Below are 27985 nucleotides of genomic sequence, written 5' to 3'. Positions count from 1 at the left end.
CCCGGAGCTCCACGGCAGCCCCGGGCAGCGGAGGAGGAGCCGGACCAGCGCCGCCGGGCACCCCGGGGCCGGGCTGAAGTTCAGCCTCCGCCTTCCAGGGCACGGCCACCGGCCGCCTCCGGCCTTCAAAAGCACGAGCGGCGGCGTGGCGTCAGACTTACTGCCCGGGAGCGGCATGGCGGCGGGGCCGGAGACCGGCGGGGAGTGTGGGATCTGCTATGAGGCGTACCGGGGCGTCGGGGGCGGCCGGGCGCCCCAACAGCTGCCCTGCAGCCACTCCCTCTGCCAGAACTGCCTGCGCAAGCTGGTGTGCCGCGCTGCCACCGTTGCCTTCATCAGCTGCCCCTTCTGCAGGATGGTGACCCTGGTGCCCGACGTGGCCCCAGGAGGCCGTGGGTTGACGCCAATCCCGGGGACCCCGCACCGCAGCCAGCTCACGGCCGGGGAGGAGGAGGAAGAGAATGAAGGCAGCGGTGCCCGTCAGGCCTCGAGGCACTCCATGGCCATGGAGGTGGCCTGCGCAGCCCACGCTCCCATCTTTACGGTGAGCAGCATGGTGGCCCCCTGCAGCCTCCGCCGCGGCCCCGAGGCACCGGGAGCCTTCGTGCTGGGGCTGCCAGGCAGGGGGCTGCTGCTGGACTCACAGCCGCCCCTCACCTCTGTGGAGAACCTGCGCCTCGGCTTCGCCGCCGGCATCCTCATCCTCATCGTCGCCACCTTCTTCCTGCTCGTCTTCCTCAAGTAGCACAGGAGGCTCAGGGCCGGCACTGCGGACCCCACCATCCCCTGTTGGGGCCCGGTCGTCTCCAGGCAGCAGCACGGACCCACAGCTGGGTCAGGAATTCGGGCTCAGCCTCGGTGCCCGCATCGGATCGCAGTGAGGTGCGGACAGGACAGGGCTTTGCCTCCCACAGGATCGGCCCCGTGCTGTGGGAGCTGCAGCGCACTCAGCCGTGGCCATGCGGCACCAACGTGGACCCCAGGGCATCAGACTTACTAAAAATTAACAGGTTTCAGTGCTTTCCTTCACCCCCTGGGACCTGGCTGTGCTCACGCTGCATTTATGACTTTCCCGGAGGCTCCAGCCATCCCGGCAGCAGCAGCCGCCCTGCAACATTCCTTGGGCTGCATCCACAGCTGGCATCCAGGAGAAGGGCCGTGGGCAGCAGGGGCTGCGGCTGTGCCCGCCCTGCAGGGTGCTGAGGGCGATCCGCAGGGATCTGCAATACCTTGGTGCACTTCAGGGGTCAGAGGTGGGCATCACCCATCCCAGGCGGCCGTGAGGACCACACGAGATGGGACGGGGAAGGTCTGTGCTGTTTTGCTGTTGGTGAAATGTTGTTAAAAAGCAACTTTGTGCTTTCTCCCTGTGGTGCACAGAGCAGAGCCACGGCCCCCACAGAGGGATACAGGGAAGGGCAGCGGGGAAAGATGAGATATTAAAGATGCACATTGGTCCAGAGCCGTCTCCAGTCATTTTTCCCAGCACCTGAGGCAGAGAGAGCTTTGCAGCCAAGGGGTTCAGGAGCACAAGGTGCCATCCCTCTTCCAGCAGCCAGCACAGGCACTGGGTACTGTAAGAAGTGGCACAGGGTGGGGATCCTCACCTTCCCCCAGGCACATCCCATCATGCCCTCCTAGAAGTGTTTCTAGCTAATTTTTTTCCTACTTTAAGAGGTAGCTCAGTTTTTAAGTGCATGCAACTAGACTACAGTAAAGTCACCCACAAGCAGAAAATAGAGGTTTAATTGCACTTTATTTATCAAGAAATGAAATGCAAGTCCTTCAGGCTACCTGTAACAGGAAACAAGAAGTGGAATGTGGTAGTTGCAACCTGCACAGGGCACTGCTGCAGCAGGGAGGCTGGAGCCACAGCAGGGTTTGTGCACTCAGACACCATCAACCTTCAGCACTGAGATATGATTCAGTTCTTTGATTTCTGGAGCAGCTGTTAGGAAACTTCAGCCACACTCACCCTATGACAGCAGCACGGCCCCAGCAGCTCCTTGGCTGCTCCACAGACTTTGGTTTCCTCCCCAGGTTCAGCTGCTTTTGGCCATTTGCCACACAGAGCATTGGACAGGGGCAGGGAGCTGACAGATGGCTGCAAACAGACACTTTTTCCCCCAGAAAAGATGGCACAGGCCAAATTCCGGGGAAGCTAACCATTGGTGGAATTACCCTAGTAACTTCCATCTTATTAATGGAACAGGGGTAAGCATGTTACTTGTTTTAACAACACTATCTACTGTTCCTACTTCTAAGTTGCTTTAAGTGCAGTGAGAAATGCCACGAGAAATCCAACCAGTCTGCACAGCTGCCTCTTCTCACTGCCCTCCTCCCTCACTCCACTCAGACTGAGCAGCTGCACTGCACACCTGGCTCTCTGCAGAGCCCAGCTGAGGCTGCATTACAGCACACCTGGCCACCACTCCATTCACTCGTGCTGCATCCATCACAGCAACAGAGAAAAAGGCACAGGAGAGAGGCTGGGCTGGCTGCAGCAGATAGAATTATTTCCAAGAGATCTTCACTTTTAGTCTGACTTCTATAAAAGTAGTTACCTACTGCAGGGTCCTGCCAGACGACTTCTTCTGAAGCACTTTATGTAGTTCAAATTTGCATAAAGTTTCAGATTAATCAATCAATGGTTCACAGAAGGACAGCAATACAAACATGCAGTGAGACCGGTCAGTTCCTTCAGCTCATCCCAACCTCTGTGCATGTCTGTCAGGTCAGAACAACGGGTCTGAGTGCCCAAGAGTGCAAAGAGAGACTCCTGCTCTCAGGCCCTGTTAGTCTGCAGTAGAAGAGCCTGAGGAGTCCTTGGCTGTTCACAGCTGTCCCACAAATGCAGCTCATTAAGTGCTATGTGCACAGGGAGTGACCTTGCCCACGGGAGGCCTCACAGGCTCAGCAGGCAGCTCTTCATCCCAGCCAGTCCAGATCATCGTCATCATCATCACCAAAGAGCGGAGCTGGAGGGGGGCGACCCTTCATGCTCTGGAAATCAAAGCAGAGGGAAACCTGTCAGCCTTACCAGCTTCCCAGTATTCACTAATTGCCACACAGCTCTGGCTTGGAAATCTACATCGGCTTTTAGGAGACGATAAATAAGAAGCATCGTTATTGATGTTTTTATGTTTATCATATGATGGCTTAATTTTCCAGGAGAGATGCTTAGAGCTGAAGAGATAGGAGGGAGTAGAAAAACAAACCCCCCTTATTTAACCCATGACCTTTTCCTAATGCCATGCAAGCAGGAGTTTGTTGTTACCATTTCAGCCTGTGCAACATTTCCAATTGCAGTGAGAAACAAATCCAGGAGCTCAGTGTATACAAAGAATGTCTGGGAAGCTCCAAGCTCAGCCAGCAGGGGCCAGTCAGCCCCCACAGATAAACTGCAGGTTAACACCTGAGTAAGTTCAGTAGGAGTGGAAAGAAACACATACCACTTCTTCCTCATCCTCCTCTTCAGAGGGAACTCGAGGCTTTGGTGATCTAAGAGATGCTGTTTTGAAGAAGTCATCGTCCTCAAAGAGCCTGGAAGATAAAGAACAAGCAGTTCACTTGCAGAATATGGGATCCTGGTTTCCTTTTATGTGGTTTATTAAGAATGATATCAAGTCTCAACACCCAGCCCATCTCTGCTTCATGTCTTATGGCACAGAGCACTCACCAGTGCAGAACAGTTCAGTGATGGGACACATGGCAGCCACCAGTAACAGATCCCAGAGGAACTGTACACTCCTCTCCAGGCTCAGCTGGCAACCATTCTCAGCAGACACCATCACCATCACCTCCACCCAGATGTGAGCAACTGCCTCTCAGCAGCGTGCCCTGGACAACTTGATCTCTCTAGAGGCTGTCTGTGCATCCAAGACCAGCACCAGATGGCTCCTCAAACCTACGTGTGTTGTCCTATGCTATAGCACAGCTGTACCAGCCACTGGTGTGTGCTGTTGTGCCAGAACATCAGCAGGAAGATAGGACTGCAGCTACCCCTGCATTTACACCTTACCTGGAGCCCTTTTGGCTGGGGCTGGAGCCCAGTTCCTGCTGCTGTGGGGCTTCTCTGATGGTAGGTGAGCTCTTCTCTTCCGTGTTGGATACTGAAGCAGGCTCCTGGTTGGAACCAGCTCCATCTGATGGGTCTGTGCAGTTTTCTCCCTCACTATTTAAAGGAGGGGGCTCTAAGCCTCCCACAGGCTCCTCTGCCTCCTGTTCTGCTGCTGGTTTGTCTGCAAGCACAGCCACATCCATTTCTTCTGGCTTGGTTTCTAGAAAAGAAGGATCTGCAGCTTCTGCCTGCGAAGATACTCCAAAGGGACTGTGTTCGGTCTCTGCTTTCTTTATGGGGCTGCTCTCCTGCTTTTGCTCAGCCAGAACAAAATCCTCATCCACCTTGGGAATGGCTTGTTCTGCAAGCTCAGGCCCCTTATCAGCATTCAAGCAGTGTTCAGCTCCAGAAGAGGGAGATTCCTGCTGGACCTCCTCCTCTTCCAGCACTCCACTGCTCTGTGGTGCCTGCTCCTCCTCGGGCATTCTGGCCTCGGCAGCAGGAGTTGCAGCTTCACCTTTGTGGACAGACAACGTGGAGCCTGTGCCCACTTCGCTGGGCTCAGCAGAGCACACAGCACCCCCGGCAGGGCTGTGCTGCACGAGCTCCTCCTGGTCTGTCTTTGCTCCAAGCGATCCCTCTGGTCTCCCCACTCCAGATTCCTCCTCCTTTTTACTGTCATGCTCTGGTCTCTCCTGCTGCTTGCTGAGTAGTTGCAGTGTTACAGTCTAAGAAATAAAGAGAATGTAGGTTACATCCAAGACAAACCTTCACAGGTCTCTGTGTTGTCCCACTACTAGGCTGCTTTGCTACCCACATTTCATTTCATTTCATTTCTCCCTCACAGTTATTTCATACCCCTTACACTTTGTTTCAGTGCAAGCCTTAATCTCTCACATTTATTACGTTCTCTCTTTTATTGCTACTGTACCTTGATAGTGTTCATGACAACACCTAGAACTATCCTGCCACTGTATGTCTCCTCCAGCTCAAATTCACCCCGAAGAGACTGAAATACCCCATTCATTATCTTCTTTACCTGGAAAAGAGCAAGACAGGAAGCAGACAGTTCATTAACATCTGAAGCACAGGACAAAAGATAAAAGTACTTCTCTGGGCAAAGGAGCAATAAACCCAAACAAACACATGCTGACTCAAAGAACTTACTGCTTTTCAAATCAGGAATTCTGATAACAAAGTAGAATACATCATGTCATTTTAACTCAGAACTATTATACACACCAAACCCATTCCTCCAAAACTGAGGCAGGCTGCACAAACCCAAGGCAGACACGCACTGTTTTCAAGTTTTAAGTCTAAGCTTCCTTTGCTCCTCAACAGTGCTTTCATAGAGAAAATAAATCCAAAGGAAAGGGTGAGGAGAAACACTGGCTATTCAATCTCACTTCTTCTGTGAAGTTCACAGGTGAAGATCTGTCCTGATTCTTCTCCAGCTTTTGGATACATTCTTCATAGTGAGCCTTCAGTATCACCGTTTCAGACTGCAGGGCTGAATACTGCCAAAGAGAAACTAGAAGTTACAACAATTGTAGTGCTATTTATGGAACTAAGTTTGCTGTTTTTTATGTTCTTAAGTGAAGGGCAAACTGTCAATTGACAAAGAAGGCAAGGACCAGGCCTCATCACTGAGCCTGTTCTGGTTTGCTGAAAGCAACATGATTCTTCCTTACCTCTCACATTCCTGAACTCATGTTCTTGTTCCGGACACAGGTGGCCTCAGGCTAACCATTACTGCACTCCAGTTTGTATTCAGCTGCTATGTTATCCTCCTTACCTTCTCTTTGATAGGCTCCAGTTGTTCCAAATGTTGCTGAAGTTCAGACAATTTTTGTTCCTCTGCTTTTTTCAATTGTTTCAGAGCTACCAGCTGAAAGACAAGGACCATCAGTTTACAGCCCTGTTCAATGTCATCCAGCTCAAAACTATTTCTGCTCAAAAACAGAGATAGAACTGTATAGTGATTGTGGCTGTTGCTTTAGCCTATCAATGCTGACATCATTTTGGCTCTAGCACACTCAGGAGCTTTACCAGCAAGCTCATTAGCCCACTAAGCCAGTGTAAGAGATGCACACAACATCTTGCAGACTAGGTCAAATTCCTCAGACAACCAAGAGGTTAAAAGTCCAAGCACTATCAGGGAGCAGAGGACTTAGTTACAGTCATTGATTATTTGAAATTATATTTCAGCAATAAGGAACAGTCCTTTACCTTCTCTTCCAGCTGGGACACCTGCTGCTGCAGGGAGTCTCTCTGCTCACACACCTCTTGGTACTGCCTTACATGCTGCTCCTTGGCAGAGGCCAGCGTCCGTTCACATTTGGCTTCCCACTGGGATTCCAGCTCTGCCTGGATGAGTGACAGCTACCCACCGCACAAGAAAGATCATGAGAAACAAACATGCACTTCATCTGAATCTGCGTAACAAACTGCTGAAAGCTTGGGGCCCAGACAAATGGTGGGAAAGCAACATCACCCGCCCTAGGCTGGACTACCTACATGCAGATGGCAGCCATCATCAGCTCCTGCCCACACCTCAGAGTTCAGTTCCAACCACAACCCCACAAGTTGTCCCAGACTTCAGATCTCCTGGCATTTTTTTTTTTTTTTTTTTTTTTTTTTTTTTTTTTTAAGTAGGTGTTCACTCATTAGCAGCCACATATCTGTCTTCCTACAGGAAAATGAGTTCAAGGTCATGCCTCTCTCACGCTCTTAAGACAGCCTAAATGTAATGCTGCATGCCAGTCTGCATCAAAACTCTAGAATACAAATCTTGGGGTCAAAAAGCAGTGACAAACACCAACAAAGACATTATATAATGACAAAGAAGAGAACCCTGTATTGAAATTAACCCTAAGAGCAAGCAGCTAATGTTTTCATTCTTTCATGGCCCAAACAGTTTTTAATTACTATTTCCTACCCGTGATTCAAGTTTTCTAGACACCAGCTGGAGAAGCTCCCACAGCTCCTTACCTGCTCTGCTGCTGCCTGGTCAGTTGAGGTCCTTGCCTTTTTCAGCAACTGTCTAAGTTTGTCCAATTCCTGCTGATATGATCTGCGTATTTCTTCCATCTCTTCCTCTGCTTGAGCTCTCTCTGAGAGGGATTTCTTCTTCCTCTCAGCAAGATTCTGCAATACAGAACAGAACTTAAGCACAGGCCAGACTGCACCAAAGTAGCTTCTTTTCTTCTTGCTTACTTAAGGAGATGATCTTATTTCAAAACAAAGTTAAGATTTATCTAATAGGTAGGAAGGTTAGCATAGTACTGAGTAAGACTGGGAAAAAAAAAAAAAAAATAAATCTATCTATCTATCTATCACATAAGCACGAGATATCCACCAGCATGGAGATTCTTGCCTGCAGATGAGTCAAGATTCACTTAATCTACATGCTTACCAGCAACATCGAGGCACATTTCTAGCAAATAGCTGAAATCCTGCATTTCTCTGCAATGCTGGCACCAAACATACCTTTTCAAGAGTCTCCTTTTCTACTTTTAGGTCTGTTAGTTCTTCTTCCAATGCTGAAATCTTCATGTCTAAGTGCTTACGGCTCTGCTTCTCAGCTTTGAATCTTGTTTGGGTGTCCTCAGAGGCTTCTTGGAGCTCTGCAGAAATATAGTTTACTGTGGGTTTCAGCACTACGTAATTCAAATTAAAGGCTGACAGAAAGGAGCACTGCTTTTTGCACAACTCTGCTGACACAGTTTACATCTGCAATAGGAACGCAAACGTATCAAAAGCTGCTTCTGTGAAGTGGGAATACTTAAAACCTCAGTCTTGATCTAAACTTCTTAATCAATAGGAAATCTAGATCCTCTACAGCTAGACAGGCCAAGAGTTTGCTTCTACAGAAGGCACCCTTGTGTCAGAGTGACTCTGCTCATCAGTTGAGCCCACTGTCCTATTAGCAGTGGCAAGGATCTCTTCAGACATTTGGGTGCATCTCTATCCTTTGATATCCTGTGACTGATCCTGGGGAAAGCAGGAATAAATACCCCAGAACAAAGAAAAAATGTATGACTTACAGAAGAAGAAAAAGAATGAAATAAAGGAGCTCTCATGGGACAAGCTAAGTTTCACCTGCTAACTGTGCTTGCATTTTGTTGAGCTGTGTCTCGTGCCGCTCTGCCTCCTGCAGGGCAGCAGAGAGCTGTTTCCGCAGTTCCATTTCCTTCTTCTGGTGTGCAGTCAGCTCCAGCTGCAGTTGGGACACCTGTGCTGTGGCAGATGCCAACTCCTCTGCAACTTTGGCCTGTGGCACAAAACAGCAGGGAAAAGGGGGAAGAAAAGCAATTGTAGGATATGCGAATGTGAGGAGGTGCCAGAAGTGTGCTCAAGGAACAACAATAAGGCTGTGGAGACCTTGTCAGGAATTCAGCACCTATAGGCACCCCTAATTGAAGAGGTACTAATCACCTTTTGCCACGTTACTGTTTCCACACCGACTGGAAAGGTGCACAAGGCCACCAGCAACCTCAGTATATTGCCTAACTCAGCCAGTTTTTTTTCTCCCTTAAATAATTTAAACACATTTTTAAGACTTGAACAGAGCTATCAGCACTGGTACTGAGTTTTCATGCTATGCCACTGTCTACTCAAGTTAAAACCTGGACTTTAAGATCTAATTATTCTCAATAAGCTTACAGATCACTGAAAAAACAACACACAACACAGGGCTATTGTAGCAAAATAAGCACATTCCCTCACAAGCTTGTGGTGCGTGATCACCTTGAGGTAGGCTGCATGGCTAGAGCTGCCATTTGGAAGCACGGTTCTCGTGAATTTGTTATCCTGTTTAGATTTAGCATTGCTTAAAGCCAGCAACTCACATAAAAGCTGGTTCTGAGGCAGCTTGTTAGACAGCTTGTAAGCAACGCATTCGGACAGGCTCAAGTCCCCAAGACAAAGACACAAAGGAGGGTTTCAAATCGTGTTGCCTAACTCACAAGATTCAGAGGATCCTCTGCAGAGGCAGAACTACAGTTCCTGCTGCAAGGAACACCTAAACAGCTTGTACATCTCTGCTTGCATTTGGATTCCTAACAGGCTTTCACGTTGCTGTAAGTGGTAAGTCCTTCCTGAAGCTCCTCTCAGGGTTATCTCCATGAAGGAGATAAAGACAATGACCAACACCTGGCAGAGAAGAGCTGTAAGCAAAATCTTTCCAGTCACGGCAAGGATGATACACGCTGACCCTGAGGGCTGGGATTCTACACCATTAGTTTTTAAGAACCACGTTGACAGAGACTGACTAAAACCAGATCTGTTGTCTTTTTATGCTTCCATAACCATCTCATTACTTCAGGATACAGACTCCTAGCATGCTAAAATTACCTGTTAGATATATCATGGGGGTCTATTTTAACACTTCCTGTTACCTTTGTGTGTCCTTAATGAACGTTAAAAAGGAAATCCTAAGCCAGGAGCAGTTATTAGACTGAAAACTCCACAGTGAGCATTTCATGCCTGTACCAGCTCAGCTCCAGCCTCCAGGTACGAAGAATCTCACATGATCCAAACCTGATCTTACAGTGATATAATCACAGCTATTTCTCCTGTGAGGGAGATTAAATGAGCAGCAGTGTGGTAAAGTTTGTCGAAAGGGCTCCCCAAGAAGGAGGCAGCCAGCAGCTACACTGCTGTGAGTTATAAAGCCCGGGTGGAAGATCTGTGCTAATTCAAGATCCGAGGCAGTTCTTTTCATGTCAACCAACTCCTAACTACCCTCAAGAGGAAGCTGGGCTAGCACCACCTAGGGCACAATTATCTGTCATCTACACAGTCAGCAGACACACTGCCTCACCTGGTCCCAGCCCCGATCCACTGGCAGCATGTGCTAGGAAGAAAAAGCAGTGACAGGAAACAGGGAGAGTTAAGAACACAACTTGAAAGGCAGAGGCATTCATCATCATCAGAACAGCTAGTGTTTTATTACTGGAGCCTGGGATACGCCAGAGAAATATTTAAGTTATTCAAGAACTGTAAAAGCTTAGATGGAAGAAGGGGAAAAGCAAGTTAAAAGAAAAGAACCTGAAGGGATCCTCACACAGATACACTGCATAGCACATGAACCATATGAAGCAGGTATCAGGCTGGTCATCACCAGGTCCTACACATAACTACCATTTCACTGCCCTGAGGAGCATGAGGTACTTTCAATTGTTAGGAAACATGAGCCTTAATTGAAAACTGATGTGCTCTGCCAGGACCAGAGATCTAGAATCCCAAAGCAGCAAGTTACTAACATCTCTTCTCAAGGACCTTTGTCCACAGATTCCTGGTCTCTATCATGAAACAAAGGGCAAGCCTCATTTTTTAAGAGCAGATAAAACAGTTTTAAAGTTCTCTTCCCTGGTTCTCCTACCAAAGCTATAAATGGAAGTAGCAGATTAGATAAAAGGAAGAGGAAGGAATGCCAGGCATCAGATTGCAGTCAATCCTCTACCAAAACTAGGGAAAAGCTTATCTGGTGCAAATCATGGCTTATCTGGTCTAGCCTGAAGTCTATTTATGTGACAGTGTTATTATCCAGGTAGTGTCTGCTCAGCCAAGTGGAGTCCTACCGCAGATGATGCTTGAAAACTTCCTTTTATTTCTTGTACTTCTATAGAAGATGCTCCCTCCCCCATGCAAGCAGGATGTCACACTCACTGCCAGAAAGGAATGCATCATCTCACTCTATTCCTGGTTAGATACTCTTACAGTTCCAGCTATAGATATGCAATCTGAACTCTCAGTGGAAAAATACATCCCTCCTTCATCTGCTGATAAAGAAATGTGGCTTACACACGTGTGCTCCTTCATCTGCTGGAGGTTGATAAAGGAGCACACATGTATAAGCCACATTACTTTATTCTTTACCCTGCAGAAACACTTGTTGGCACGCTTTGGAGGGCAGCTACTTCCATAAAATTTTGGTGCACCAGTTCATGGTACTCATACAGAGCAAGCATTTATCTTATCGCATTTGGACTGCAGAGATACATAACTTAGATAGGGAGAATGGTGCAAGAGAGAGTGCTGTAATTTAGCTGACAGGGCTTGAGAAAGCATAGAAGACACCATGCAATTAGAGATCTCAAGGCTTCCCTACCAGGGTTTGAGCCTTATGAGTGCACTTCACAGTATAAAAGCCATGTGTAAGTGCATTTAACTGGCTTGAAAGCTATCTTCCAGTAGTCCCTTTCACAGAAGCACAACACATTATCCTAGAAACAACTCCTTTGACTGCTGTTAAAAGGTGTTTTAAAAAAAGAAGTAAACCGAGCACAAACACAATACAGAAGCTCTAGCAGGAAACTGTTTTTCTTATAACTATACTCATTCTTTATGCCAATTAAAAAGACAAAAACTCTTTTTAAACTGTCAGCACAACCATGTGCATTTTCAGCCAGACCAGGCCCTGTGAGGCACGTAATACCTTAACATGTTGGGCATGTATTTATGAAGTTAATGACGAGATACTTGAGATACTTCCCTGTTAAACTATGAGTATTCAAGCTGTGACAGCACAACAATCCAAATTTATAAACTTCGTGCTGCTTTTATTTTGAAAGCCATGAAAACATTCTTTATTATTATTTTTTTTTTAAAACTGCTTCCAAAACATTGAAAACTGCAGTTGTCCTGTATGAGATGTGATTTCAGCTGTCCTGGCTGAAGCCATAAGCCTATGATTCTACAATGCTGTCAGCATGGTTTTACCTTCTCCTGTTCTGCATGCAACACTCTTGCCTGTGTGTTTTCATTTGTTGTTTGCAGTGAGTGGTTCCTCTGCTCCATTAACAAGTTACTTTGTTCAACATATCTGTAAACAGGAAGATGGCAGAAGCACTTATATAAATACACAAACGGAGCAAGAAGTGATGAGACAGACAAAGCATTTCAAATCAGCTTTCACTAATGAGAAGTCCCAGACAATTCTGTATCACATCCTGCACCAAGAAGTGCCTTACCTCCACAGGGTGCAATGGAAGTTCCCAGCCTTCAGCACAGATTATGTCAGTTCAGATATGTGCTTTGCCTCTGCCACTAGTCTACGATTCCTACCACACAGTCGAGATTTTTGATAGCCTGGTAACCACTGCTTTCTGCTTTTTCCTTGAATAAGTTATTCCCCTTCATAAATTTAATGGAACGCAACACTGGAACTCACTGGAACAAGAACACTACTTCCTGTACAATTTCATCCACTTTACTAAAAGGCTAGCAAAAGCAAAATAACCCCCAGAAGCAGAGGAAGTATGCTCAAAGAAAGTGGCAGGAGATCTTTCCCTTTTACATATTCATGTTTACTGTAAGATCTCATTTGGAGATATGCCCTGCAAAGACAGAGGGGGATTAAAAAACACCAATATTTTAGTACCAAAACCAAGTAAATAAATAAATTACAACTTCTCTCCATTCTAGAGATAGGACACCTCCTAGTTACATCTAAGCAAATGTAAGATAGAAACTCTTTGCAGCTGCAGACACCTTCCACTCCTTACCTCTGATTCCGCTCTATCAGCTCACTGATCTTTTCATTCTGCTCCTCAATTCGACTGCTCTTCTCAAATATCTCCTGCTTCAGTCTCTCGTTCTCCTAAAGAACAGTTCAGCATGAATATTCACCCTACTCAGGTACTGCTGCGAGGAAGTTTAAGTATTTGTTCTGTTCAGATGATTTATAGCAATGAGGTATATCACCTCCTGTGGTGAATCACAAGCCATCAAAGGAGGCACCATACTAAGTTCAGCAAGAATCATGGAACAGGGCAATGGTTGTACTTCAGAATATTACATCTGGTTGATTGACAGGTAAAGAGATAGTAAAGCTGCTGCCTAGAAAAACTACAAAGCATAAAATTAAGTAGCTATGAGTAGGTGGTTTGCACAATGTAAGGTTTCCTCTGCAAACCTTACTTCTGGAAGCTGTTGTGGATTAAGTCTATATCAGTTCAAAATTAAACTAAGTTTCTTTCACTTGAGTTCTCTGTCAAGGACTACTGAATACAAGTATATCAACTCTGGCTTGCAAAGTCCCAGAAGAGAAAATTGCTGGGTGCACGGAAAAACAGGTGTGCATAGAGCTGCGTGACGGGGATGGAAATGGCTGTAGATCACATCCTTTTCCCTAGCCAGCTGGTTTGGGCCATACAGAAATAAAGCATATGGATGAATGTACATTTAGGCCAAGCCAGTAAAGCTATCTTCATTAGAAATAACAGGGGGTTGCACTTCCCTATGGAAATAGTCCAGTAAGGCTGGTTATGATCACCTGGATTATCCGCTGGACGTTGCTCATGATCATAGAGGCTTCCATAGTAACAGACGAGATACCAGGCAGTAGTGAGCTGTTCCCAGTGTTTTGTTTCTTCAGCTCCTCAACCTGTAGAAACAAACCAGATGAAATGAGTTCATGGATGTAGGTAAGTGTAAACCATCTGCCATTTCACAGAGCCATTTCACTTTTCTGTCTGACCAGGTCCAGGGCACACACTGCTACAAAAACTGTGACAGCTCTGAAGTGCAGCGAAGCACTCCAAACAATGCTTTAGATTACATTTAAGGAAGTAAACACCTCCCCCAAAGCTAGTACAAACTTCTTCCATAGTAGCCAAACTGCTACCATTTCAAGGTCTGACAAGACTGGAATTCTTGTTAAAGTTAGGATACTGTTTACAAACTTGATGCAGGTATTTACAAAGAGCCATCTCTCCAGACTATATTTGGAGAGCAAACAGTAGTAACTTTGTTGTCAATCCTGCCTACGTCATACATTACCTTGGCAGCCAGATGATCCATTTTATCTACTACTTTGCTAACAGCCAGTCGGATTTCAGTGTTATGCTGCCGAACTTCTGTCATCAAAAAGGAAGTAACATCCCCAGGTGCTTGAATGGAAAGGAGAGAGTTCTACAGTCACAAGGGCAAAGTGTCTGCACACAGACATATTAGAAGCAATGCTTACCAGTTTGCAACCTGCTAGAGAGGATGGCCACTCTGTTTTTCCAACCCCAACTTCACACCTCCTCCTTCCTCTCAAGACTGCATTCCCCACTCTCAACCCCTCATCCAAAATAATAAACATTGTACCTACACTTTTTTTTTTTAGATATTCTCTAAAATAGCATACATATTTTCCAAATAAAGTGAATACGCAGGTTTATGACTACATGAAATTCTTGAGCTGCCTGAGAGCAGTTAGGTAAACAGAAGAGAACCCCTCAGAATACTAGAAGAGCACACAGAATGGTATGATCAAATAGGAACAGAAGTTGGCTTCTGAGCCTCTACTGAATAACCATGCTCCAAGAAAGGCTCAGCTATACTCAAATCCACACAAAATCTACAACAGGGATTACCCATTTTTTTTTTTTTTTTTTTAAAGTGCTATTTGCTCTTCTTAGGCTGCATTCCATTTTTGAGCTAATTCCTCTTTCTCAGAAAAAGCTCTTCCCATAGGTGATAGGATAGCTGTTAAAATTGCTTCACTAGCTTAAAAAAATATTTGCAATAAGATAGTTGTTATTTTTATATGGTTACATTTGCAACTGGAAGTACCAGCTGCAAGATGCCTTTAATAATACATAACCTTAGGAATACAACTACAGATTTCCTCCCTTTTGCACTCCATAAACAAAGAAAGAAAGATGTATATTTACCAGGAAGCATTTGCCCCTCCCTGGTAATTAAAAACAAGAACATTTGAAACAGCACAACATTGCAGTCAGGGTAAATATGTGTATGTTACCACCACCACCCAAGACCACTGCTATAAGCAGCTCACTGCAGGCATTAAAAGCTTCCATAAAACATGTGCTTTTCAAACATACCTTGGAAAGGTGCAGGATACATCTGTCCTACAGGCTGGAGCTGAGAAGCAGATGTAACAGTTTGGGAATAAGCAAATGGCATGCCTGGATATGGCTTGCAAAACAAAATTGACAGGTTAGATGTTTTCTCTCCTCTACTAAAATGGTTTTCATGACTTTTTAGACCCCGAAACAAAGATTATATTTGAAAAGAATGAAAACAAAAACAGAGAGTAGAAAGTCAAAGAAACACAAACAACTTTGCTTTAGGAAAAATAGCACAGACAATTCTTTAAAGGCTGAGATATCTACATGTTTGAGTTACTGCAGTTTACTAAGTTACCTTCTTCACCAAAGCTTAACCAAATGTATGCTACATTCCTACAGGTAAAGATCAACACGTGAACAACTCCCTGCAGCTTACTGGATGTACGGTAATTCAAAGTTATACAAACTTGAACATGAGGATATTCCTAGGAAATCACCTCGCATTTTCTGAACCTGCTCAAGGCTCATCAGAAGCAGCTATAGAACAATCTGTTAATGTGTTAAAGGCTAGGAGTATTTCACTCAGCCAAATTAAAAAAAAACAAAAAACAAACCAAACCAATCCACATAACTTCTTCCAAGTTTTGAGAAGAACTCAAAACATCAGGGTCAACTTTTATCCTTGCAGTGATTTGGAACTATTGATTTGAAGACTTCACTCTAATTGCTAGTTTCTGTCTTTCAACAGAGAAGTTCATCTTCTAAACCCAGTTACCTGTCAAAATTTCCTCAATTTCAACATCAAGAAAACACAAAACCAAAGCAACATATTGGTTTCTTTCTTCACAGTGCTTTTACTCTTATCAAATATTTTCTTCATCTGGATCCTTCAAAAATAAGCAGTGCTTCCACATGATATAGGCCACTGTTTGATTTCCAGAACTTTCAGAAAATAGATTAAAGAATGAAAACTGCATACAATAAGCTTGGTTTTATAGTTCATAGAATTGTTCATACAATGGCTCTGCTCCAAGTCTTCAGTATCTACATTTTAGCATGTTTGTTAAGCACCCAGGAAGCTTGTTGCTGAGCAGGTCATGTCACTGTACAGCAGTGGCAGTGCAAGCCTTTTAGAAGGCTGTTCTTTTGCTGGATGAAAAGTGACCCACAAAGATGTGGGTAAATGAGTTCTCCCAGGAAAACACAACGTGACCAAGGAAAACCTAATCTAAAATGCCTTCATTTTCACCTACCCTGCAAGTTTGTGGAAATTTCTTTTATCCACCACAAAAGCTGATACTGAAGAGGGATGGTTAACTCTTTGTCCAAGAAGTCCTTTCTAATCAAAAACTAAGAAGCATGTTATTTAAACTTCAGAGTGCCAAAGTTGTAGAAAGCAGCCTGGAATTGTCAGCTTTATATGCTGCTTGAGTTCTTGCTCCCAACAACAGAGAGGACAAAGATTTCTGAATAAAAACAGAAGTTCTAATAGTCTCCTTAATTTGAGTTTGGTACCTGAAAGCCCTGTGCTCCTCCAGGCACAACTGAATGGGCTTGGATCGTTGCAGGCATTAAAGCAGCAGAAGATACTGGAGTTGCAGAACCAGATGCTTGAGCTACTGAAAGGGAACAAAGAAACCCAGCACATCAGAAAGCTGCTAGAGATATTTTATCTTTCAAAGGAAAAAAAAAAAAAAAAAAATCACTGAAAAGACCAAAAATTTAGCACAAGCCTGCCTGTAGTCTTGGGAAAATCAAATGCAGTCAAAGAATTGAGAGTAGGATCAAAGAATAATCTTTCATGGAAATTTCACTTCTAACCACAAGTTCAATTTAGACGAAGCCTTTGTCATACAAAGAAAGGTGCTTTGAATTAACGGATACAAGATGTTACCCAGATGGACTCTGAAGGCTGCTAAGCTGATATTCACTGCTCTGTCATGGAAAAACAGGTCAGGCCTGTTTTTGAACTGCCAGCCTTCTGATGCCCTTTGCTACCATTTCCAACATTTCCAACCAACAGATTTTGCAAGCCACAGAAATTTCAGACATCTCAGAAGACTCAGCACATTAAATGACAGGGTGAAAGGCCAACTCACACATTATTCTGTGATACAGCTGCTTTTCCTCAGGTAGTAATGTGTACACAAGATCATAAAAAAGAAAACAAACTCTGAAGACGTCAGTCTCATGCTTTATGAATTATACCTACAGAGCTTTGGATCAGTACATCTCATCAGAGTTTATCAGTTCCTACGTCAGTTCCTGACAGCAATCTTCTACTCACAGCCCTGGTACTCGAAGCCCACAGCAAAGTGAAATTTCTCCTTTTCCAACACAGCCTCCCCAGCATATTACCTGGTGGTGACACTGTAGGCAGTACTGCGTGAGCTGGCTGTGACGATCTCATGGAAGATGAAACCACTGGTTGTGCTGCCCCTCTCAGTGAATTTGGATCCTAAAAACATTTCTACATATTAAAATGGACATCAAAGAGCAACTTAACAGTTTGAACTGAAGTCTATTTGACACTAGCTGTTACCCAGTTAATCCATTTGAACTACTCAGGAATACTGGAATTACTGAAATTTTTTTGCCACAGAAACAACGTGCATAGAAAGGAGGGCTACTGCTATGAACTCTACTTTAAGCAAGTCACACAGAAAGCGTTAAAACAAAATCTCATGTAAGTCATTAATGTACCTCTATTTCTGAGTCACTGGAGTCAAGCTGACTACCTGCTGTCCCAGCAAGGAAGGGCAGCATGGGCTGACCCATTTTAGCCATCCGAGAAATTAGCTTTGCCTTTGCTACGTCTGGATTCTGAAAGAAAACATTTGCAGTTACTCCTCTGTCACTCAGTCCTGTGTCTCCGGATAGTACAGAAGTCTAACCCTGCCGAAGGCCTACATCACTAACTCACCACTTAAAACTCATCTATATAAGCCTGCTTCTTTCCATTTTTCAGTGACTGAAAAACTAACTTTAAGACAAAATGATGGATGTATTAATCTGCCTTACTTTCTATACTTTCCCTCTGGGCTCACATTGCTGCCATTACATAGAAAACTGGCATAAAACAGAGCAATAAACAAGTGGCATGGAACACTTCTTTCTGTAAAAAATGGGTTTTCCAAATTAAGGAAGTCACTCAGCAGCTTTTTCTACCCTCAGACATGCACACAAAGTCTTGATCTCATGTAGAATGTCCCAACCACTCTTTGCTATCCATTTTAAATTTGTCCATTTATATGAGAAGACAATTAGCTTTACAAGAATGCACATGAGCAAAGTGACCTGGCATTCAAGAACAGGAACCAGAACTCAGAACTGGGACTGCAATTCCTCATGTCTTGCTATCTCATTCACAAACCATCTGTTGTTAATAAGGTAATATTTGAGAGTATTCTGCATGATGTTCGCTTGACCTTCAGCAATACTTAATGTAAAGGTGAAAACAACCAAGCTTCCCTACGTAAGGCTTCAAATTAGTTAGGAAACAAAGCAACAGCACTTACTGCTAACTGTTCACTGATGGAGTTGGACTTGGCCCGAACAGCTGGCTCCCTGAAAAGCCAAACAGACATGTTAATAACTGTGGTTAATAAAAACGAAATTTAGGATCTAATATTGTGCTTTTCTAAATAACATCACGTAAACACCCCCCACAAATGTTTCATACAATTCTTATATTTGCTTCCCCTTTACTTTTGGAAGATTCCTTGCAGCATTACTTGTAGATTTCAGAATATCATTACAAGGGAGTTCCGCAGCTGTGAAACAGGTAATTACAGAAAGATGATTTTGGCAATTCCTGTAAAAGCCACATGCTGGTACAAACAATTGTATCCAAATTTATTAACAGGTTTATCTATTGTGTCAAAAAAAATGCAAGCACTTAAACTTGAAAATTACTCCCTAAGAAGGACAGTCAACCCATTTGATTAACTGAAGAAAGCAATGTCAGTTTAAGATCTGCAACAGAAGAAGTTAGCTGTGCCCCAAGGCCAGCTCACAGCTACATTGTCACCAGATATGAGAAAGCTTTTTGTGTTTTTTTTTTTTTAGCAGTACCCATACAGCTTAACAACACTAGATCTCAGAAACATTGTAGAGCAAACATTTCTTTCATGGGTGCTCATTTCTACTACTTTAAACCTGAAAATCAGCATTCAAGAAGAAAACTTTCTGCAATATTCACCTATATTCCCACACACTGATGGCACAACACTGGCACACAGAGGACGCACATTTGCCAAGTAATTGTCTAGGATGTTTATGAGCATTACCATATTTTAATGCAGTGAGTTGTTTTAACAATGCTTCTGCTTACCCAGGCTTTGGCGGTATTGTAGATGGAGGCAACAAAACAGGGTCTGCAGAGAAGCCATCTGAATTAGGCACTGGTGAAGGTGCAAGAGAATCCCTTGAACTAACGCTCTGCCCATCTGAGCCAGAGCCTTCCTTCACTAGCTTGACCTTAAGAAACATTAAATAAAATATTATTCCACACTCCCACAAAGGGATTTTCAGCAACTTGCTTACTTCTGATGACTACTCCTTTGCCAAGTTTATTCACTTCAAGTCAGAACATCTATGACTTGGAACATACAAGAGAACATTTCACCATTTGGAACTGGAGAAGCAAAGTCTTTACAACCTGTCAGTCCTCACTATTTGGAGTTATAATAGCTCACAGGTAAGACAATAAAGAGATCCCAAAACAGCTGGAACAGACATGGCTTAGTAAACAGCCTAGATGGATTGTTTTATTTTCATTTTAAAAGAAATGCATCTTCCTGAGGCATTTTGTTCATAACCGTTTCTAAGCTGCAAACAGCAGGTTTCTGCAGACCATCCAACAACAAAGCAGATGCAAAATAAATACCTGGGAGAAGATACTCACCCGCCTAACCTCAACTTCAAAAACTAAAGTAGAGTCTGGAGGGACACGGCCAGCCACTCCCTGAGTCCCATAGGCCCAGGCTGGAGGAATAATGAGACAGCGCCGTCCTCCTTTCTTCATCCCCATCATTCCTTCTTCCCAGCCCTTTGGTATTCAGGCACCAGAAGAAAAAGCAAACAGCATGACTATTGACATTACAGTTTCTTGTAATGTAATTACACACTGATCAAGACTGCTCCAGGCACCATTTACAGAAGGTTCCAAAGCACAGAGAGCTTCTTGTAAAGTCTTGCTCGATTTTAGCATGCAGCATTAAAACCACGTCTTACATCGAGTCGATGGCCTTTTATAGATTGCAGCATTAACTGAAGAATAAAGATGCAAATCCCACCATGTTCATAATAAAATCAAACAGATACAGTAATCTCCATCACGAAGTTAAGACAAGTTTTACATGTCATAACAGCACTATACAGGAGAAAAAAACAGCATGCAGCATACAGAAATTCTCCATTTGTATGTAGCTTGCAGGACATACAGCATCAATCTCTCTCAACACTCAAAGAACAGGATTCTGATGCATTCAGAGATTACTTCCTAATTGCTATGGTTAGATTTAAAAAGTGCTCACAGACAGTTGTTGTCTGAGACTTAGAAGCCAGAGCAAAGTGTCAAATCAACACTGGCACTTAATAGGAGGCCTATTGTACCAGACAACATTAATAACAAGATGCACAATAAAAAAACCCAACAGAAACAGTGCACCTTTAACAAAGGTCAACTTGTAAAAGGTCAAATGTGAATTATTCAAATAATGGCAGTGACCTGAACAAAAGTAACTGATTCACAATCTGACTTTACAAAAAACCATAAGAGAGTAGCTGGATTGAAAAACTATTACAATTAGTACCCTCTCACAGTTTGATCTGGGGGAGCGGGGAACACTCTAGGCAGTACTACTATCTTTTATTAGGCAATTCTACTACTTGTCAGTTGTCTTCACCTTCTTGTGCCCTTCTTTCAGATGTTAGACCAGAGTTATCTGACCCTCTGCATCTGTGGCACATACATGGAGAGGAATGTAAAGTTCTCAGATTGAATTTCCTCTTTTGGTGTCAAGAAACCCTGTTTCTAAGTAATGGATTAAATCACTTCTGGAATAGCAAGCTCCCTACTTTTAAAATAGGACAACTTTTCATTGTTACTTTGAAGGAGACTTAGACATACCACTCAAATTAAGGAAATACAAATTTGTTGAATAAGTCACCATTATAGCGCTCCTCATTTAATTAAACTTATATGACAGAGTGTGCATGAATCTTGAACAAAGTCTTCAGTAATTTAGAGATTCAAGACAATAGTTTTATTACAGTGAAATGCCAGAAGTTCTACCTTGATGACCTTTCCAGATCCCAGCTTTAGGCGCAACAACTTGTCCTTGTTAACGTTTGAGTCAAACACCTGGAGAGTTGAAGAGCAAAAATACAAAGTCACATTGATTTCTCGACTGTTTCAAGATTCTCAACACTGCTTTACAAATTTCATAAACTCCTACGGCCTCTTATGTGCTATTTCCCTTCCTGCTTCCCTTCCAAAATTTACTCAAAACTAACATAAGACAGAGCACAACTAGAATTTCTAGTCTATTGTGTAGCACAATTTCTTGAAGCGAGTGACAGCTGGAGAATCAGACTTTAAAACTGCTTCAAGCTTGATGGTCAGGCCAGGATTGATCCAACAAGAACAACGCACAAACAAACAACTGTCTAGATATTTTGTATTAAAATATCATGATATTATATCCTCCTTAGTCATGAGGAGCTGAACAAATCCTACAACTTAGAAGCAAGCTCTGCCATGTGTACCATTGACTTTATGCAGAGAAGCACACCAGTCTGACAGGCATATCCTGATAAAGAAACAAAAAGTACCCCACAGATGAAAAACAAAGGTTTTTTTCTGTTGTTGCTCTTGTTTTTTGTTTTTTAAATACTAAAAGGCTCAACTGCAGATTGATGCAAATGCAAAAAGCTCTTTGCTATGAATTATAGTAATAGTTCAAAGAGAAGTGTTCTAAAGATAACACTTTGGAATCCCAAAGCAAGTCTTTTGCTTTTACTTTTCTGTCCTCTACAGCTTTGTCCTATCCTGCTGGCTTGTAAACAATCTCATCCCTTTAACACTTGCAGACGTGCTTTATGTCTTCTTATTACTTCATCATACTGTTTTCAAAATGAGCATAGCTAGCTTCATTGGCCTTTGTCACCACTTTGTTCAGAGTACCTAAGAAATCTGAAAGCATTTCAATCACCTCCTTTGAACAGTCATGAAATCCCTTATTATTCTACACATAATACATTTAATCTCACAACAGGTGAGAAAAATGACTAAAAACATATCTTTAAAGCACCAGTACTATGCTGGAAGTGGCAGATTTCTCCCAGGGACTATCACATCCACACATTAGTAGGTGGCAGAAATGTTTTTACCTGTCCAAGCCCATTGTTCTGGAACAGCCAACCTGTGTAGGCAACCTCCAGAGAGTCCCCTCCTTCGACTCCCTGCCCTTCTCCAAGAAGGAGATCCTGGTAGAGGACTGAATCAAGCACTGGGGAGCTGTTGTATTTGGCAATGCACACCTGCAAAAGGAAGGCACATCAGCATCTTGGCCATTAAAACAGAGTGGCAGGTTCCATCACGACTCCCTTACCCATCTGATGTATTTCTTACTGTACTGATCAAGCACAGGTTATAGATGTGCTCAGGAGGCATTCCTTGTTTCCCTGTGCTAAGTTTTGCAAAACTATATAAATAAAAAAATACCTTTAGAGTCATTGATCTTAAAGTACCTCAGAAACTTGCTAAGAAAATCCATCAGAAATAACAGGCTCCCTGCCTCTAATAAATAAAATTCAGCCAAGCCCTTTGCAAACCTGCCTCAGTCACAATCATGAAGACACAGCTGAACTCCAAGTGAAAAGTAAGATTTCTTTCACCTCCCAGAAGCAAAGAGATGCATCCTAATCTGTCTGCTGTTCAAACAACAAGTAGCAAGTCATATCCTGCACAGAGTGAGTAGTTACCTGTTTACTGAAATCCATTGCTGCCTTTTCTGACTCAAACATGATTGACCAGTTCTGCCTTTGATCATCATAGAATGTGCTGTAATTGTTGGACTGGACCTGTGGGAAAGGAAATCAACCCAATGCTATATGTTAAAAGATGCATTCAATTAATATAAAAATAATTTTTAAAAGCCACATTGTATCCGATAGAAACTTTAAATATGAGCTACTGAGATTAAATAGAGGTAGAGAAAGAAACCTGACACGTTACCACCCAACTTCAGTATGAAGAAATCAGCCCTTATTACTGTGCTCATTATCATGGGAGAAATGTTTCAAATATTCAGTACTTCATAGATGCTGCAGCTTTATTAAGATGGTTCTTTGAAGCTAGGTTCTGTTATACTGAGATTTTCCACTTGTAAGGATTCTCTTTTTCACAAGTGCTGATTACAGCAGGATTTCCACGTGCAACCAGAGAGTCACTCAGAACTGAACGCTAAATAAAACATTTCTCCACTGGTTAACTACATACCACTTCAATCTTTCAAAACATATATTCAAAACTTACAGAACTAGACAGCAAGCTAGGATCCTGATCAGACATTTGGATTGGAATTCTGTTATTTCAGAGTGGAATTTCTAATCATCAACCAAGAACTTCCACATTACCATAATAACAAGCTGACAGCAAATCACAACACCCATCTTCTGTAAAATCAGCAGAAAACAGCTTCCTGAGAGATCCCATTTTAGAGCTTACAATGTTTATGTGGTTCTTATCACAAAAATGCTGAGTATCAAGACTCAGAGCGGAAATGCTTCCTTGCTATCGCTTCCATCTGCTTGCTCATCTGTATTTTCTGAGTCATTTAACCACAGATAATTAGCAGGAGGAATTTTGTTCTGTTGCTATTCATTTTAGGACTCTAAAACTCAAAAACATCTGTGATCTGGAGGTAAAAATATACCTCCTACAGGTGTACTTTCATTACTAAACCTACTGATTTCATAGGGCTCTGCAAAAGGTAGGTTTAGCAGTCTCTTGTGCAACAATTAGGAGATCAGCATCCCTGTCACTGTGCCATCTCTTGCTACATCAGTCAGGTGTTTGAACTCAAAGGCTATAATCTAAGAAAACACTTCACAGCAAACAGAGGTTCATTCCAAACAATGCAGTGTACCAGATGCTTTTCTAATCCAGCCTTACCGTGAGTACAAAGCCTGGGTGGATCCTTGCAGATGTGATCTGTTGCTGCTGACTGATGTAAAGGAGAATCCTGTACTGGATTCCGTAAAGAATTATGCAGGAGAAAAGAAAAAGAAAAAAAACAACAACAGAAACTGAAAATGTTTTCAATTTGAGTGCACTTAATTCTGAGCCTAACACTACAGCATTACAAAATACACCTTGCAGCATCATTTTTCACAGGAAAAATACTTTACATAATTTTCTAACAGCTATTACGGACACTTGAAAACATGCAAGCAGACAAAATGGTTCAACAATAATTCTCATGCAGTAAGCAAGATGCCTTCACTAATTCTATATTTTTCCATGTGAAGAAAATGTGTGCTAACCTCTCAATACATAAAGCTCATAATGCATGATGTGCAGGAATGTAAAAGACTGAGCACTAACAATAAGTTAGAGGGAGTTATGCAAATATTAAAGAATTCAGAGATAACACTGCACTGACATTTACTATGAGACATGATCTAGTAAGAAAAAAATACTTTCCTTTCTGCACTTATAGCAAGGCTTCTTCACTCAGGAAGTAGTTTAACAAAGTACTTTTTCTGCTGTTGTTCTTGTCAAAGCATAAGTAACTTAGTGAGACAATATCAGTCAGGGGATAGGAAACACCACAACCAACAACACGAACAGACTGGAGCACGTAAAGTATCCTTTAAATATATCACTTCACTGGACATACAGAGCCATGTTCTTAGACTACTCGGGAAAGAAGGTTTGGAAAGGAGAGATACCAAACCAACAGCACTTAAGGAAAGCATCTCTGTACTACTACACTGATTTGTGTTCTATACTGATTTTCACACACACACAGATTTGTGATCCAGCTGTCAAAGAGCTTCCAAGTAAATCACGACATCAGTTCCACAAACATCAGAAAAGGTGCAGGACCCCAAACAATACAAAATATTTCAGTCTCAATTGAGAAGAGATCTTGCAAAGAAATTTGCAGAATGCAGAAAAGAAAGATGTCATCAAGGTAAATGAGCAAATAAACCAAGGAGGCAGAGAAGCATAAGCAGCAGTGGAACTAAGACCTTCAACATGCAGAGCAAAAGTATCCCCAGTGAGCTCAGAGAAACACTGCTTCATACCAGCACATCCTCAGCATGAAAAATGTCATAGTGAAGCACAGTGAAGTGTTTCTCACCTCTTTAGTAGCATGGCTCCCCACTACAGCTGCTCCATACTTGCCTTGCTTCAAATACTGCCCATTTGTACTGGAAGAGAAGTGAGACACTCAGCTGTGGAACTGCTCCTGCCTCAGATATTTCCCTCTGCTGTTGCTTTTCCTCTTTATAGAGTTTAGGTCCCTTTCCTCGTGACCAAAAGTGCCTCAGGCACTTCTGAGCTTAAAGAAACTACAACTTTCTTGCTTACCCACAGATAACAGGAGCATACATTGTGTAGTTTGAGATGGAAATTGCACGTATGCAAGGCAAGCAAGCCTTCACGTGACAGCTGCAGCAAACATACAGTTACACTGCTGTCATTCTATGCTCATGCCTCAGTTTTCCACAAGATGAGACATAACCTTCTGACAGAGCTGGTGAGAAACTGCAGATGTCAGGTCAGCACACTAGCATGCAGTTCCCTGCAACGCACAAACTGAGAACTTGCTGTTTACTTGGCAACTGTGCAGTCCTGAACTGACCCCTTTTTTTGGGCAGAAATTTGCATCAAATTGCAGCATGCAGACAGACTTCTATAAGATGCCTCTTCCTACTTATCCAAAAATACCTGCCCTTATGATTAGTTTCAGTTCCCAGAGACACAGACTCTCAGATACAATGCAGAAAACCACTGCTGCACTTACTATCGATAAGCATGAACCGCAGTGGCCATGAAGACTGATGGTGGTCCTGTAGCTGCTGGGGCCGCGGGGGCCTTCTGGGCTGCCTGACCTGCTGGAGAGCAGAAAGCAGCACTCAGTGACACAGAACTGCCACATCTGCTGGCCAGTGACAAGGTCATGATACATTTCTTCCGCAGAACAAAGTAACTTCAGTGACTGAAGGAACTGGGACTGTTCAGTCTGGGGAAAAGAAGGCTGAGGGGAGACCTTATTGCCCTCTTCCAATATCTGAAAGTGCTTACAGTGAGAGCGGGGTTGGTCTCTTCTCACTGGTGACAGGATGAGGGGAAATGGCCTCAAGTTGTGCCAGGGTAGGGTTAGGTTGGATATCAGGAGACACTTCTTTACAGAAAGGGTTGCTAAGCTCTGGAGTGGGCTGCCCAGGGAGGTGGTTGAGTCCCCATCCCTGATTGTGTTTAAAAACTGTTTGGATGTGGTGCTCATGGACATGATTTAGCAGAGGGTTGTTAGGGCAGTATGGTTATTTCGTGGTTGGACTTGATGATCTTTAAGGTCTTTTCCAACTTGAGTGATTCTGATTCTAACTCAGGAAAAGGACTACAGAGTAATATTCCAAAGTCCCTACAGACTGCAAGAATAACTCAGATGCAGAGAGAGTACTACAGGAAGATAATATCAGCAAAGAAAAGCTAAGTGAATATTTGCAGTGCTGTTCCTCACAAAAGCCCTCATTGAGCCAGGATACCCGCTACAAAGCTGCTCCTGCCACGTGATCAATTCAGTCACTTACCAGCTGCTGTCTGACCCTTCTTGGGCTGCTTTGGTGCAGTGTATTGAAAGAATTCATTTCCCTGGCTTGAGACTGTCTGATCCAGTCCAAAGAGAGAGGCCAATCTCGCACTAGAAACAAAAATGAAGTAACTTACTCTATTTGACGCAGACTTCATAGATAAGGAACACCATTAACTGAAAGTCACATCCCACGCAAAGTGCTTACAGCCATTTCAGACATAAGGTGATGTCTGTTAAGCAGCTCTATAGTTAGACATCCAGTTTTGAAAAAGCAGAACAAAGAAAGAGGGCTGAGCAGCACAACGTGTTTCATTTCCTCAAAAGTGAGCGTAAGAAGCAAAAAAAAAGCCCTGAAGCAACACCAGAAGAAAAGTTACTTTAAAAGCAATAAATAAATAAGACTACCCGCCTATTAAGCAGTGCATTGTTACATTACTGGAAAAAATAACACGTGACAGCAGAGAAGTCATCACTTAGTGCTACAAATCTCAAGGAAACACATCCTCTCAACAAGGCTTAAAGCTCTCCTGGCAGAAGGGCAGGTTTAATACCAGAGGTAAGCCTGCTACTGCTGAAAGACGCATCATTCACAGCTTCGCTGCTTTAAGCCCACTTAAACTTCGCTACTCCGGGTAGTGGGACAGAAGCACGTCGATGTCTGCAAGGACAGCGCTACTGAGATGGGACCCGGAGATCTTTCAGATATGAGCCGTTCTCTGAGCAGAGGAGCGGGAGCTCCTCGGGGAGGAACGCAAACAGCAGCAGGCTGGGAAGCACCGAGCAGCAAGCAGTTACACAATGAGAGGAACGACAAACGCGCTGCACGCTCAAACTGCTGAGCTCAGTTGCCTCCTGCTCTGCGGGGAGGGCTGAGGGAGGGAGCCTGCCTGCCTGCTGCCCGGCCCCGAGCTCCGGGACAAGCGGAGAGCCCACACGGAACACCGAACCTCACGGCCCGGCCCACGGGAGGGCAGCCGGCTGCAGCCTGCCCGGCCGCCGTGCTCTCCAGCGGGGGGCACCCAGCAGCCACTCACCCGGTGGCGGGGGCCAGAAAGTCGGTGTCATCTTCCTCTGCCGCGCCGAACATACCGGCAGCCCCTCAGCCCCGCGCTGTCGCAAACACCTCAGCCGACAGCGGCGCGCTTTGCGGCCGTACGAAGACGGCGGGAGGAAAGGAGGCCTGGGGGCGGAGCTTAGATGACACATCCGGGGGGGGGCTTAGTGACACATCCGGGGCGGAGATTAGGGGACAAGGTCAAGAGGGCATGGCTTAGTGTCACGTCCGG

General features: G+C 43.8%; 1 protein-coding gene across 6 annotated transcripts; it reads right to left on the bottom strand.

Moving 5' to 3' along the window:
* Positions 1-1737: 1737 nt before the first annotated feature.
* FKBP15 (FKBP prolyl isomerase family member 15) lies at positions 1738-27919 on the bottom strand. 6 transcript variants are annotated; one of them, XM_010720747.4, is made up of 29 exons: positions 27734-27919; positions 26698-26807; positions 25908-25998; positions 25242-25311; positions 24047-24121; positions 22855-22953; positions 22261-22410; positions 21164-21232; positions 19772-19915; positions 19199-19344; positions 18384-18432; positions 17569-17688; positions 17224-17323; positions 16381-16484; positions 14899-14992; positions 13847-13956; positions 13341-13451; positions 12571-12665; positions 11786-11888; positions 8162-8333; positions 7550-7686; positions 7052-7207; positions 6290-6442; positions 5856-5948; positions 5467-5577; positions 4992-5099; positions 4022-4788; positions 3453-3543; positions 1738-3003 (listed from the first exon to the last, which is right to left on the bottom strand). In XM_010720747.4, the coding sequence occupies exons 1-29, from the start codon at positions 27784-27786 to the stop codon at positions 2929-2931; spliced, it is 3756 nt and encodes a 1251-aa protein (XP_010719049.2). In that variant the 5' UTR covers positions 27787-27919; the 3' UTR covers positions 1738-2928. The 6 variants fall into 6 exon arrangements, with proteins under 6 accessions (XP_010719049.2, XP_010719052.2, XP_010719051.2 ...); XM_010720750.4 differs by having other exon boundaries at positions 14899-14938; XM_010720749.4 differs by having other exon boundaries at positions 16381-16481.
* Positions 27920-27985: the final 66 nt, after the last annotated feature.

The sequence above is a fragment of the Meleagris gallopavo genome, chromosome 19 (assembly GCF_905368555.1).
Source record: "Meleagris gallopavo chromosome 19, MGAL_WU_HG_1.1, whole genome shotgun sequence".
Taxonomy (NCBI): Eukaryota; Metazoa; Chordata; class Aves; order Galliformes; family Phasianidae; genus Meleagris; species Meleagris gallopavo.
Note: the sequence above shows the minus strand (reverse complement) of the source record. Positions and strands in the feature narration are given on the sequence as shown.

Excerpts from the sequence above, each read along its gene's own strand:
- FKBP15 (XM_010720747.4), bottom strand. The coding sequence starts at position 27,786 with ATGTTCGGCGCGGCAGAGGAAGATGACACCGACTTTCTGGCCCCCGCC. Across the intron at positions 7,687-8,161 it reads AATGCAAGCACAGTTAGCAG|AGCTCCAAGAAGCCTCTGAG; the intron begins GTGAAACTTAGC and ends ATATTTCTGCAG. Across the intron at positions 7,208-7,549 it reads AAAAGGAGACTCTTGAAAAG|AATCTTGCTGAGAGGAAGAA; the intron begins GTATGTTTGGTG and ends TCTGTATTGCAG.